Source organism: Rhinoderma darwinii, chromosome 8 (genome assembly GCF_050947455.1).
Source record: "Rhinoderma darwinii isolate aRhiDar2 chromosome 8, aRhiDar2.hap1, whole genome shotgun sequence".
Taxonomy (NCBI): domain Eukaryota; kingdom Metazoa; phylum Chordata; class Amphibia; order Anura; family Rhinodermatidae; genus Rhinoderma; species Rhinoderma darwinii.
The window spans coordinates 15,332,044-15,346,712 of record NC_134694.1 but is presented as its reverse complement, the minus strand read 5'-3'; the positions used below and the strand labels follow the sequence as shown (position 1 = coordinate 15,346,712).

The following is a 14,669-nucleotide window of genomic DNA, read 5'->3' as shown; positions in this document are numbered from 1 at the left end:
CACCCCTTAGTGACAACACCCCCATTGATGTTTTTGTTAAGGTAGTGGAGGACCAACTTAAATTAATCAATCAAAAGGAGCATGGCTCTAACTTTTCCACTAGAGAGATGGCAGCTCTGTTATCTCTAGAGAGGGATGACAATATCATTATAAAACCCTCTGACAAAGGGGGGAATATAGTGGTGATGAATCGATCACAATATAGCAGGATGTGCCACGATATTTTGGATGATCATAACTGCTATGGGGTCCTTGCCAGTAACCCGATGACCACTTTCAAAGAGAAATTAAAGGACATCCTTGGTCCGGCGAAATCGGATAACCTTATCAATGATAGGGAAATGAAATTCATTCTAACAGAGTACCCACAAACGGCAACGTTTTATAGCTTACCTAAGGTACATAAGGGGGTGAACCCGTTGAAGGGTCGTCCCATTGTATCGGGGATTGAGAGCCTCACACAAAACGCTAGCCTGTACCTTGATCAGGTGCTTAGGCCGTTCGTTGTGTCCCTGCCATCTTATGTGAGGGACACAATGGATGTGCTGAGAAAGCTTGAGGGTATACGCTGCGATGGTGAGACTCTATTGGCATCTCTTGACGTTGAGTCACTTTATAGCTCCATTCCACATAATCAGGGGTGTAGAGCTATTGAACACTTCCTGATGGATAAAGGGATACAATACCAGGCCCACAATAAATTTGTGATTGAACTACTCAGGTTTGTCCTAGAACACAACTTCTTTTTATTTGATCAGAAGATCTACCATCAACTCAGAGGAGTAGCTATGGGTAGTCCATGTGCACCCACCTTTGCCAACCTATATCTGGGTTGGTGGGAAAAAGAGGTTGTGTTCAGTGAGTTGATGGACAAATGGTCATCATCTATCTTGCTCTGGCTGAGATTTATAGATGATGTCCTTATCCTTTGGACAGGGACCAGGGAGGAATTTAAGGAATTTGTGGAGATCTTGAATGCCAATGAATTAGGTCTTTTCTTTACATCTGAGATTCAAGACACTAGGATCACCTTTCTGGACATTACGATCTCTAAGACGGACATGGGGATTCTGGAGACCAATATGTATCGCAAGGAGACGGCGACCAATAGCCTACTACGGTGGGAAAGCTGGCACCCTTCTAACTTAAAGAGAGGGATACCAAAGGGCCAATACCTCAGGGCACGGAGGAATTGCTCTACTATTACCGATTTTAGGATATCCGCACGTGATCTAGAGAACAGATTTAGACATAGGGGATACCCCAGGGATGTGTTGAGAGGGGCATATCAGAATGCACTTGGGTGCAATAGAGAGGACCTGCTTAACCCAAAACCGAGGGAAACAAATGAAGAACAAATCAGGGTCATTGGTACTTTTGACTCGGCCAACAGAGAGGTCAGGGAAGTGCTCAAACGCTTCTGGGGCATTCTTAAGGCAGATCCAGATGTGGGGGCCATTGTTGGGGATGCCCCGCTCATTACCTATAGAAGGGGACGTAATCTCAGGGACCGACTGGTCCATAGCCATTTACAACCGATGATACCGTGTAGTACCTGGCTGGTTAACAGTACCAAAGGGACATACAGATGTGGAACATGCAAAGCCTGTGTGTCCATATTATGTAGTAAGAACTTCACGAGCACCCAAACTGGTAAAACCTTTGACAACAGGTCTTTCATAAACTGCAAAACAAAGGGCATTGTTTACTTGATTACCTGTAAGTGTGGCCTACAATATGTGGGTAAGACCAAAAGGGAATTTAGGAGAAGGATTCGGGACCACATTGGGGATGTCAGAAGGAAAGTGGACACCCCGGTATCAAGACACGTGTGGTCCTGCCATGATGGGGATGCTACTGCCCTTGTCTTCCAGGGAATAGAACATGTGAGACCCCTCCTGAGAGGGGGGGACCTGGATAAGAAGATATTACAAAAAGAGGCAGAATGGATTTTTAGAATGCAGACAATTAACCCTCATGGCATTAACGAACAAATCTCTTACTCTTGTTTCCTTTAATCACATAATGTGACCCTATGGCTTGCTGGGTCATGTAGGGAGTCTTCCATATTTACAATATATGCCACTCCTGGGTATTTGTGGATCAATCGGCCCTTGTCCTCCATGCACACCATGCGTTTTCTGAACGCGTTTTTCCGCGTTTCTCACATGTTCTAGCTCTCCCGGCTCTTCTGACTCAGTATACTCTTACTTCTGATTTTGATACCACTTGAGTATGCTACCAGTTGATTCTTCCTGTGTACCACTGGTCAGTGGGCGCGAGTTGTGCCTGTGCGTGCGATCTTCTAAGGTAAACTGGGACGGGATGATTAATATTGTGGATCCCCCATAACTTGTACCTAGCATACCTTTTCGGCGATGCTATATACGCTGTCTGGATGCATCTGTGATCCCTGGCTGACGTCTGGGATAATAGGACACTTACTGTGTCACGTTCGAGAGCATTGTCTCCTACTAAGACGGCTCTCATGAGGGCTCACCTCTCCCATTGTACTTACACGGCCTGGTTCTTTTACACTGCCGTGTATTACATTAACTGTATTCGTATGTGTATTGCTGTCGACTGACAGTTCAGGAGCCGCGTCTAGCGTCCCCTAGTTACTATGGACGCGTTCGGCGTTCAGGAACCCTCACTGGTTGCTAGGTCCGGGGGAGCCGCCTCCGGCACGTCACAGGCTGTCGTGTAGGACGCGGATTGGTGGCTTCCCCCGGGGACGACCTTTTGAGGGTGGGCTCTCAGCCTTTTAAACCATGGGTCTTTTCGGCGCGTGTACGGACAGTGTATTAGAGCCGTGCATGCGCCTGGAGGCTAATAATCAGCACATGAACAGTGCTATCCAGTGCTGTAACATTGCAACCATTGAAACACTTTAGAATTTAATTACAATTTATATCTATGAATCCCTGAGGAAACATCACCTTAAGTGTGATGAGGAAACGCGTAGGATCTGTATAGATAGTGATTTTTGGCAAGGTTTTAGCGGAATTTATACTATTAGCAGGGGAAGTGCTATTTAGGTGTGAGATACATCATTCACTCTGAACCATTTTCTCTTGTCGCTAATCGCTTGCTTATGCCTGGTCTGGTATCAGTGGCTGGTTGAGCCACAATTTTATAAATACTATTAATAAACTTTACATTTTAATCGTTCTTTCAGGCGGTGAACTATATTTAACAATATTGGAACGACATTCATTATCAATTTTTCAGTGAATCTACAAATGGGGAAGGATCACGATTACGCCAGATTAGTGGCATAAAAAAAGTTGCACATTTTGGTGCACCCTGAAAAATCTATTAGAGAATCAATTCACTCCGGTCTTTGACCATCTTATGAAATGTTTGAATTTGGTGCTTTGCTAAATTGCATTATGGAAGAAGATATATAGATTTTTTTACTACTATTATTTCTTGTTTTTTATAATTGCCCCTTTAACTGTCTGTGGTACTGACAAATTCTGGCTCTCTGCAGGTCTCAAATATCTTAATTGATGACATTGGCACTTGAAGGAGAACCACTTATTCGGAAATACTATTTGGCTTATCTAACGGGAAAGGAATTGTTCACATTATCAAACACATAATAGCATAATATAGATAATTTCAAGAGTTATAAATAATAGCAACGAATAAAACTGCAGCTGTAGAAAGCCATATGTTTTTGCAGGCCACAACGAAAAGACATTGCATTCTGCCTTTCCACTGCACAAAATTGCTGATGAAAGAGAACAAAAAGTTTGTACTCGTCAATCATAGCAAATATGGAATATTTTACATCTAAATCTTAAATCTGCTTCTCAACGCCACATGATGCTGAACCTGAAATATCTTAGATTGTAAGTGCTTCTATAGCGTAGAATCAATGAGATTTGCCTTGCTGCTCATACAATGTGGAAGTGCATAATGGGTGACAAAGCTAACATAACAGGGGCAGAAGTGCTGCAAACAGGACCTTATTTTGTAATGACTTGTAAAAGTCATGGTGTCTGCTCATTGTAAGGGAGTCCAAAAAACCCTGTGACACGAATCAGGGTGAAGATGAAATCCTAGAAGTCTCATTTACATATGGCCTCAAGATGTGTTCTTGGTTTTATTAAATACTCGGTAAACGATTTCTCAACTCTAAGCCAAGTTTTGTGAGTACAATTATTGCACATAGATTAGAGGGCTGATATAGCGATTGGCCCTAAAGTGACTGGGAGGAGAAACTAAGGAAACCTGTGGATTTCTACAATTACAGGGAGAATAGTACTTTAAAGGCTATGTAAACTTTTGAAAGGCAAATTATTATTTTTTAATAAAAAGGTATATCAGTGTGTTTTGTCTAACTTTATAAATACTTCTTAAAAGTTATTTTTATACTTTTTGAGATACAGCTGCTCTATATTCTCTAGAGCAGATGCATCTATTGCTATTCATTGAATCTGTCAGTCCCGCAGACCTGAGGGGTTCAGTGACAGCAGGTCACATCTAAATTCATAACTTAGATGTGATCGATTACAGGTGGATCCTGCTTGTCAGACACACGCAGGACCCGCTGTCACTGAACCCATCAGGTCCGCGGGACTGACAGATTCAGTGAATAGTGATAGATACATCTGCTCTGTATAGAGAATATAGAGCAGCTGTATCTCAAAAAGCATTTTTTTTTATATAAAACATATTTACAAAGTTACACAAAACACACTGATACACTTTTTAAATGAAAAAATGTTTTTGCTTTTCAAAGGTTTACATAACCTTTAAAGGGATTGCCCAGGATTAGAAAAACAAGGCAGCTTTCTTCCAGAAACAACGTCACACATGTTCATGGAATTGTGTCTGGTATTGCAGGTTGGCATTGAAGTGAAGGAGGCTGAGCTGCAATGCCACGCACAACCGGTGTACAGGAATGGCACTGTTTTAGGAAGAAAGAAGCCATGTTTTTCTAATGCTGGAAAATCCCGTTAACTTCTAAAGGGTTTTCTGTGTTAATATAGCTGACTTTACCATGATGTCAAGTCATATCAGTGTTCAGCATACAGAGGACAAGCGGCATAGAATGGGAGGGCTGCGATTGTGGTCAGGACCTTATAAATCGGACTACACTATAAAGAAGAAATTCAATGTAGTGTTACAACACATCACTACTTTTCACCCCAAGTTATTAAACAAACCAAACATTCAGAGTCTGAGGAATACATTTTTTTCCAGGATATGAGGCTATAATTGGGTATCCAGTTCTTGATTCCAGATATCTAATGTAATTACAGTATCTGTCCATGTAGGCAACCATTTAACAGGACTGAAATAAAAATACACATTATCAATAAGGCATGAATTGAAGAATTGTGACTTATTTATCCAACTACACAGCTAGTTATCTTGAATATGGCTTAGGGCCCAAACCAGTAAACGATGAAGTAATTTCTTCTATGTTTCTGTGATAATTAAAGCTGGCTAATTCTGCATACTCCATACTGATCCTCTAACACATGGAGCATAACCATACATTGCAAATCTGTAAAATCAATTTCATATTCCCAGTACAATTTACACCATGCAATCTAACCATTGTGCTATCCTAGAGTTGTCCGTTTATCCCTCAAGTAGAGATAGATCACATAGATTGGCTATAAATAGGGGTGACTGGGAGATGTGACACTAACCCGACTTCCCTTTGGCCCTGGAGCTCCTATCGGTCCTGGTAATCCCTGGAGAAAATACATAAAAAGAAAGAGGGAAACATATTCAGAACTGTTACAGAGTACCATAAACAATCCATATTTATTTTTAGTAAAAAAAAAAAGTCATAGACACCACTTTGGTTTATTTCATTTCCAGTACAACCTATTAATTCCTTAGGTAGAAAAGTAAAAAGATAAATAAAAAAAAACATCAGTATTTTGCCTGTCCAACCTCATTATTGTCATTATTACAGCTTCCATTCTTTTCAGGAGACTAGCTTTCATTTCCACAAATAAAGCTGAAGGGATATTTTCGACGCTTCTTGTAAAACCTGCCTAAGTTCAGTCTAAGAAGTTGGGGGCCATTTTCTGCATCTCAGGATCTTCCTGGTCATAAATACATTCAATGATGTTGAGTTCTAGGCTTTGGGGTCCCAGTCCATTGTTCTAAGAATAGTTTCTTTGCTTGATCTCCCCATAAGTATGCTTGGATTTATTACATGCATAATTTATTAACATGTTTGTGCTGATCAGCATTCACGACGTTATACATCGCCAAACTTGCACTTGATCCTCCACCGTGCTGGACTGATGGTTGTAGACATGATTTCATTGTTTCCGTGCTGTACACACGGTCTCCTTTTACTTCTAAAGATCTTGAAACTCATCAGTCCATAAAACCTTACTTCACATATCACATGTCCAGTTCCGGAGCTCTATTGCAAGTTTTTATTAATATTCTTGGTTTACTTCCTTTTCTCAGTGACAACATATCCCAGTGTTGAGTGGTCTCCTCACAGTAGAAGAATGCATAGAAACACCCGTGGAATTCTTCATTCTTAAATAAAGAATGGAGTTTGCTTTTCTCCTACCACACAAATATTACAAGTTATTAGGGAATATGGCGGCCATAGAGGGGGTGCACCCATAGAGGCTCGGGAAATATAATAAATTAACGGGTTTCCGTTACGTAAGGTTTCTGTTTGTTTTTTTTTAGCTGAAACAGCGAAGTTGACTATGGTAATGCAAATGGAAACTATGGTTTCTGTTTGGCTTTCCATTCATCGGTTCCTCCAAACGAAAGGTCGCACGAAACCCTTAAACGAAAGTTGATGCTGATGTGAACAGGCCCCAATGCCTTTCAGTGTGGCCTAAAGCAGGAGGAAAAGTTACAATATATTTGTTCTCTATTGCCCACTTAAAGAGGTTGTCCTGGATTAAAAAAAAAGAATTACTAAACGCAGGAGAGTTGATAATATAAAAACACAAAAATAAAAAATAACTAGGTTGTTCAATCCCCCGCCGCCGCTCTGGTGGTCCCCGCCAGTCTTTGTTGACTTGTCCTGCAGTGATGACATGCATACACGTAATCGCTGAAGTTAAGGGGTTTTTGCACAGGACGATTATCAGGCAGACGAGCGTTCATATAACACCCGTTGCTGATAATTGCCGTGTTTAAACAGGGGAACGATCAGCATATGAAGCACGATCATCTGCTGGTCGTATCGTTTAAAAAAAGTAAAATACTGAATGTACGACACGTCATCTCTGCAGGGAAATAAATTAAGATCGACGGGGACTAGAGGAGCAGCGACGCTGGAGCAGCGGGGAATTTAACAGGTATGTTTTTTTTAATGAACTTTCCTGTTCTTAGCATCAAGGTTTTAAATCCCGGACAACCCCTTTAATGCTGGGTATGGAAGAGAATGGACCTGGATATAGTAGCACAAGTAGCTTTTAGACCAGGTTAGAGGCAAACATAGAGAACAGGAGACCCCATAGTAAAGATAAAAATTAGGTGCATTTCAGGTGTTGCTTGACACTACCACACTCTTAACTATCTGCGACAAGAAGTCCTAGTGCCACCATCCAATTAGGACTCATTTTTCCCTTCCTAGTTTGCAATCATTGCAGCACATGTGGACACCACATCCCTGTGTTGTTCTCACCGCCCATTAAAATGGGTATAGCATAGGACTGCTATAAATATGACACGTATTGATACACTATACATACTCAAAGGGGCAGTTACAAAAACAAGCAGAAGACTGAACTGGCAACAAGCCGCAATGTTGGAATGTATATTTTATCTCAAGTCAATGCAAAAACCTACATAGTTTGCTCTTGTATAAAATCTGAAATATTTTTCTTTGGAGGCTATCCAGTGAGAGATACAATGTAATCTGGAGAGACACACAGATATCCTGTCTGAGCTCTGCTTTATATGGACATCTGTTTTTATTTGATATGGAAATACGTATTGGCGAAATCTAGACCATCAAGCTGTACTATTGTTCTTAATTGTGTTCTTTAGCATTTTAAGATATTTTTTCTTTCACAAGACACGTACAGTACCATTGTCCAATTATTTTACATCGCAGACATAACAATGTTCATAGTGTTTCAGTTGTCTTTAATACAAACAATCTACAAAACATTCCTTAAAATAAATTACCTTCATTATTCTATTTAGCTATAGTCCCCTTTCCACAGACCTTCCATAATTCTACATTTTAAACAGAAATACATTACTCCCACCTCAGCCCCTGTAAGTGGCAGTACGCAGAATAGTTTGGCATTCTTTTAGTGAACTAGGAAGCTCAGGATGAACAGAGCTATAGGTAACGTCTAGATATGGGTAACAATGTAGTGTGTGCAGCGATGTACAGAAAGGGCAATTGTATCTGCAATATATGGGGGCCTCGCCTCCTAGAATACCTTTTTAACAATCCAAGACGGACAAGTTAATTGCAAAGAGTAAAATATTACCAATTAAGACCGTTTTTACACTGCTGTAATCCGGACCACAGGGAGTGTGGACATTGAGCCCAAAATGAAACCGCTAATGCCTAATGCACACGACCGTGTGTGCAGCCCGAGTCCCATCCAAGATCCGTGGAAAGATAGGACATGTCCTTTCAACGGATCGGAAAGACCGTTTTCACTGACTTTATTGACCCACTAAAGTGAATGGGTCTGTGAAAACTATCGGATGCCACTCGGATGCCGTGAAAAACGGCCCGAGTGGCACTCTGTTGTGTAAAACAGTCATTAGATGCAGACGTATCATGATCACGTGCAATATGCAAAAAGAGTTTCTTTACTTTTTACCCTAATTTCCTAGGCTGTATTTAAGTTTCAGGACCAAATCTAGACATACTTTGACACCCTACTCGAGTTTATATATAATGAGCATGAAAAGTATGTCTCAAGATCCCACTGAACTCTATGTTACTGGGGAAGCCATCCACACAGTGGTTTCATAGGTCTGAACTTTGTAACTGTGGCAAAATCTGCATGTCTTGCAGATTTCACCTGCAGCACAATAATCATGATGAGGATTTATAAACCCGCAGCATGTCTTAAAATTGGCACCGATTTTTTCCCTATGTGTGAATGGGGTTTTTAAAACCCCATTCCCTAGCCTTGGTCTGTCAATTGTTGCATATTTTCGTTGCGGAATTTGCACCACAAATCTGCCACGTAGCCTTCGTGCAATAAAAGGTGAAGCCAATATCCTTCATTCATGAGTATATAAATGTTTCCAGTGATTCCAACATCCAGAGACATAGGAGGCAAAGTAGAGATCATGAGGCAGACATTTCTCCAGACTCCATCCTTAATCCCATTGAAGAACACTATAGTCCGGCCGTACCCAACTTGAAATGGCTGATAACATAGAACAGCAGATTGAAGTCAACAGCCCAGCAAACTGAGAAATTTTATGCAGGTCTAGTGCCTGTTATATGAATTGTGGGCCTGCACACAAGGCAATTCAGAACCATTAAACATTCATCTGATACAAGGTACTCAAATTAAAATGAAGAAAATATATTTTAGCATTCATTCAGCGAAAAACAATATACAGAACTACCTGTATATCTACCTATCACCCAGAACCCTGAAGAGATAACCTGCTCACAGCATGGTAAGATTTACTGCACCTGCCTGCCAGGATAACCTTTGGCCCCCGGACTTCCTTCTGGTCCATGTTCTCCCTGCAAGAGAAATGAACAGCAACTTCATGAATCCTCATTGATGATTAAAATGCCCCATTAACCCTTTGCAAGTCACAAAATCAGGCGTACATGACAAGAATCTATCTTTACTCCTAACCAAACACTGCAGTGAGATGAGTTCTTTTAAGGTGTCAGCTAAATCTTTATCTATAACACATGGAACGGTTTGGGGCCTTCGCTCTCTGCCAAGATGCTTTAAAGAGTCAATGGACTGTCACGAAACAACCCTACTATTCATTTCCATCCCTGTGCAGCCGAACTTATCCAAACATAAAGGGGGGAGTGTGGGGAACAAGAGGGTTACAGTGTGCACGTTAATCCTGTCACTGGCCAGCAGTGCAAAGCGGAACTGTATGGGTTAATAAATGGATTAGGCATAACACCGAGTACTGGCGATTTCCACTAACGTCACGTTAATAACACATTTATTTTGTATAATTCTGAAAGTATTCCTGGCTGTCGTTTTCAGAGTACTCCAGAGACTGGATAGACAGACCTGCAAGGGAAGCAGCAACTCTAATACTGCGGCCACTCATGACAGACCGTGTAGGTAAAGATCCTTCTGAGACAGCTACCCTGCCTGGGATTAGGGACCATATACCACAATACAAAAAAACCAAAAACCCTTTATTATGATTTGGACTTTGTAAAATAATAAAACAAAATGCTCCCAAATCTAGCTGAAGTGCTGCATCTTCATGACCTTTTTTTTTCCTGATCTTCTCTTATGTCAACTCAGTCACTCGTACTAAATAGCTAAAAAATTACAGCATCCAAAGCCAAAGCCACAATAGTATGCGTGGTGTATGACCGGATTAAAGTTCTACTTTTGCATCAAGAGTTCGATGTATTACTCTGCTGGTTGATACTGTACTAAATAGCTGACAAATAAATGCTTTGTGACTGTCATTTACACAGAGGACGATTAACTTACCGGTTCACCAGGGTGACCTTGAGGTCCGGGATAACCCTTCTGTCCCTAAAAGAAGCAGTTTCAAATAAGTAGTTAATAAGCATAAAACGACTTTCAAACTAAAATTGATACAGAAATTCTACATAGTATAACTTTTCTCAGTAATAAATATTTATGTTTTCTACTTTGATTTCCCGGACTGCTCATAGCACTGTGAGAGTTGTAGTGTCTGGCAGGTGTCGTTGCTACCACAATCACAATTATATACAGGACATTAAAATAAACACACAAAAAAAACCTTAGAAAAATATATTATATTGTATTGTATATTATGCTACATAAAACTGGTGAGGGAGGACTTCCTTTCTAGTGATCGATGGGGGTCCCAGTGGTGATGCCCCCCAAGCAAGCTAACATTTATCGCCTATTCTGTGTAAGTTAAGCACCTTTCTGATAAATGACGTAAAAATGTATTACAACTGACACGATCTCTGCCTGCTGTCAGTGAATAGAAACATTCTTATTTACATTCAAAGGTGAATAACCCATCCTACCGACACAGGGCTGGGTTCACATAGCGCGTTTTTGTTGCGTTCTTAGCATGCATTGTTTTGGTTTTGGTTAATGAAATCCCATTGAGAGACAGTAGAGCTTATATAATAATAATAATTTTTTAAAAAACGTCTGACTTTCTTAATAGACAACTGGGCGTGTTTTTACTTTTGACCAAGTGGGCGTTGTGGAGAGAAGTGTATGACGCTGACCAATCAGTGACCAATCAGCGTCATGTACTTCTCTCCATTCATTTACTCTGCACATAGTAATCCTGCGTTGTTCACTATGTGCAGTCACATACACTCACATTAACGTTACAGAAGTGTCCTGACAGCGAATAGACATCGTGTCCAACCAGGACGGAATGTCTATTCACAATCCCGACACTTAGGTAACGTTTGTGTGCCACTTACTCACACAGCACATCGAGATCACGTTGTGCTGTGCTGTAAGTCCCACACAAATGTTACCGAAGTGTCGGCATTGTGAATAGACATTCCGTCCTGGTTGGACGCGATGTCTATTTACTGTCAAGACACTTCAGTAACGTTAATGTGGGTGTATGTGACTGCAAATAGTGAACAGTGCAGGATCACTATGTGCAGAGTAAAAGAATGGAGAGAAGTGTATAACGCTGATTGGTCAGCGTCATACACTGCTCTCCACAACGTCCACTTGGTCAAAAGTAAAAACACGCTGAGTTGTCGATTAAGAAAGTCATTAGCATAAAGCTAAAATAGGTCATAACTTGGTGAAAATAGAGCGTTTTTCTAAATAAAACACACTTCTGTAATCTACATTACGGCGCCGATCACATTATGTACAAGATACGGCACTTATATTGTGGTGACAGAGCCTCTTTAAGACGTCTCGTAAGCGTATGATTGGTTCAGGGCAACACATATTGTCATATGCTATTGGCTAAATGAAATCAAAATTAACATCATATTGTAAACGTTGTAAGCGATTGGCTGGAATCAAGCTGCTCCTTCTGCATAAGATATTATTGTAATGGTTTGATGAATAAACGCAAGAGAAGTATTTTGAGCATACAAAGCGTGGTCTCTTGTGTCACCTTTTCTCTCAGAGATATATAGATCGATCACCTATAATTTGACACTGGAGGGCGGGTACCGGTTGACATACGCAATACAAATTTCAGTCTAATATATTTTGGCCCATGATTCCAACAGTTTTTTGGTGCCGATACCCGGGAGATTTAATCATCTGATAGCTGTCTTTGGAGGCCGGGCGGCATTGCATCAGTGAATATTAAAAACCGTCCGGTACATAAGAAGCTTACTCTTACAAACATTTTTCACTCATTCACTGCCGAGGCTGGAATTAGCTCTCATGACGTCACGTATTTCCTCAACGCAGTAATTTATCCAGGACCAGCAGTATGAGGTATGTTGAAAGATTTTTGTGTGATGAATGATTGCAGATACGGATGTTATCTTGAGTTGTTGTTGCTGATGTGTGAATCTTGAAGTTCATAGTATGAGAGAATTTTTGCCGGCATTGAACATTGTGAGAACAGAAGCTGTGAGGAGTGAGTGCGTGACCCCCTCCTGTGGGATGTGTTGACATAGTGAGGGGAAAAAAAAAAAAAAGAGGAAAAGAGGAACTTTTGGAGTGTAAGTGGAAGAACTTGTGCAGAGGTGGTGTGGGTCCATGGCGTGAATCTGTCCTGTGTGTAAGATGGGAGAGCTGGGTACTTTGTAGTGGGCCTGCAGTGAACTGTACTGTTTAGATTTGTGTATTGTTATAGGTCTGTTGAAAATTTCATTTATTATTTGGCTGTTGTGTCTAAACTGTTACGGATTAAAGGGGAATGTTATCCTGTTGCCTGCTTGTTCTGAGAGAGCTGAAGTCGGGACGCCCGACTTGGAAAGAGTGACAGACTGCTGACTCAGTTGAACTACTAGTGTCCGTCGGTGGCACAAACTGTCCGTCGGTGACAGAAAGGTAGAGTGGTACTAAAGGTGTCCGTCGGTGGCACAAGTGTTCGTTGGTGACACAACTGTCCAGATCGACTGCGTGTATAGCAGAGAGTCGCGAACATTGGTAGACTGCGCGTTTATAGCAGAGAGTCTGGGACAGAGGAGTTGGATATTCGTCGGTGATATCCTGTAGATAGTACCAGAAGTACCACCAGGATCTCATTGGGCAGTGCGGGAGCAAGGTGGAATACAGCCAAAGATTGTGACAAACAGGGGAAGAAAGACGATATAACAACTACAGAGGTATCCTGTAATAATCCGGTCCTTTGTCAGGATGGTAATGGTCAAATATATATATGAAAGTGCATATGAGAAGTGTGATAAGTGTGTATGTACCATTACACAGTGCAATAGGGAAAACTTTGAATATTGTATGGAGTAATAATTTATACGTTTATACGTGCACACTGCCAGTTTGAACATTATCTGTAAGGGTCCTTAAAAACCACTAGTTGTATGCATTGTCAGACTGGCATAAGGCGGGAATCAGTACAGACTGATTTCTAGCACGCATTTGATAATCCGGTTTATTGACTTTGAAGTACGTTTGTAATAGTATAACATCAGACTGCCGGAACTGAATACAGTTGTAACTGGTGTTCAAAGCAAAGAATGATCCACATGTGTCTTACTATTATAACTACCTACACAAATTACAGTGAAAGAGATTGGTATTGGCTCACACCCAGGGCCCCTAAAGAAATCATCACTAAAACCCCTAGACCCAGATGTGAATAGCAAAATGTCAAACTGTGAAAGAAATAGTTGAAAAGTCTGGCAGCCAAAAGATGGTTGTTTGCATGTGATAAATAGAATGGTTTGTGGAAAGTTGAATAAGGGATGGTGGATGGCCAGGAGTTAACTAGGCCTTATTTAAAATGACAAAATGAAGTGATTACAGGTGGTAACAAGTTGGTGTGAGGGAGATGACTAATGTAGATTTTGACAGGAAGAGTGAAGAATACAGAGGAGCCAGGTACCTTGCTATATTGCATGCTCTCATTCTTAACAGCGGTACTGTGTAACATTTTTTGTGTCTTGTGTATGGGGTTAAAATTAGAGTCATTCCAGAAAAGCGTGGGTCTGAAGAAAAAGGGGGTCATGTGTAAGACAGGAGGAGGCAGGCTGCTGGCTGGTTACAGTGTGAAGGAGTGTGCCTTATTTCTACACATGCGCTGTTCTGTACTTCGTACTCAGAGAGGGTAAAATTACAAAACATGGACTGCTGGACTGTGTGGCGCTACGCTATTCACATGAATTAAAAAATACAGATATTGAGGAAATCCTGACTTATTCTATGAAGTATGCTGCGGTATTGCAAGGTTTTCCGCTACTAACCCAGTTGTTGCAGTGTGTTGATGCTGTGAGTCAGAATAAGACTGTTTAAATGTCATTTTAAAAATGGATGTTGGATTTAAAAGTATGAAGGCAAGTGGTATAGTACTGCCTAAATGTTATTTTTGAAAATGTAAGAGCTTAGAGCTAGGAGATC

General features: G+C 40.9%; 1 protein-coding gene across 3 annotated transcripts in view; it reads right to left on the bottom strand.

Annotated features, from left to right (window-relative positions):
- COL27A1 (collagen type XXVII alpha 1 chain) overlaps nucleotides 1-14,669 on the bottom strand; it is a 274,259-nt gene that overhangs the window by 191,207 nt on the left and 68,383 nt on the right. For all 3 annotated transcript variants that reach the window (XM_075835266.1, XM_075835267.1, XM_075835265.1), the window contains 3 exons: nucleotides 10,641-10,685; nucleotides 9,632-9,685; nucleotides 5,670-5,714 (listed from right to left, as the gene is read on the bottom strand). In XM_075835266.1, coding sequence (XP_075691381.1) covers nucleotides 5,670-5,714; nucleotides 9,632-9,685; nucleotides 10,641-10,685 — 144 coding nt within the window. The remainder of the gene's footprint in view (nucleotides 1-5,669; nucleotides 5,715-9,631; nucleotides 9,686-10,640; nucleotides 10,686-14,669) is intronic.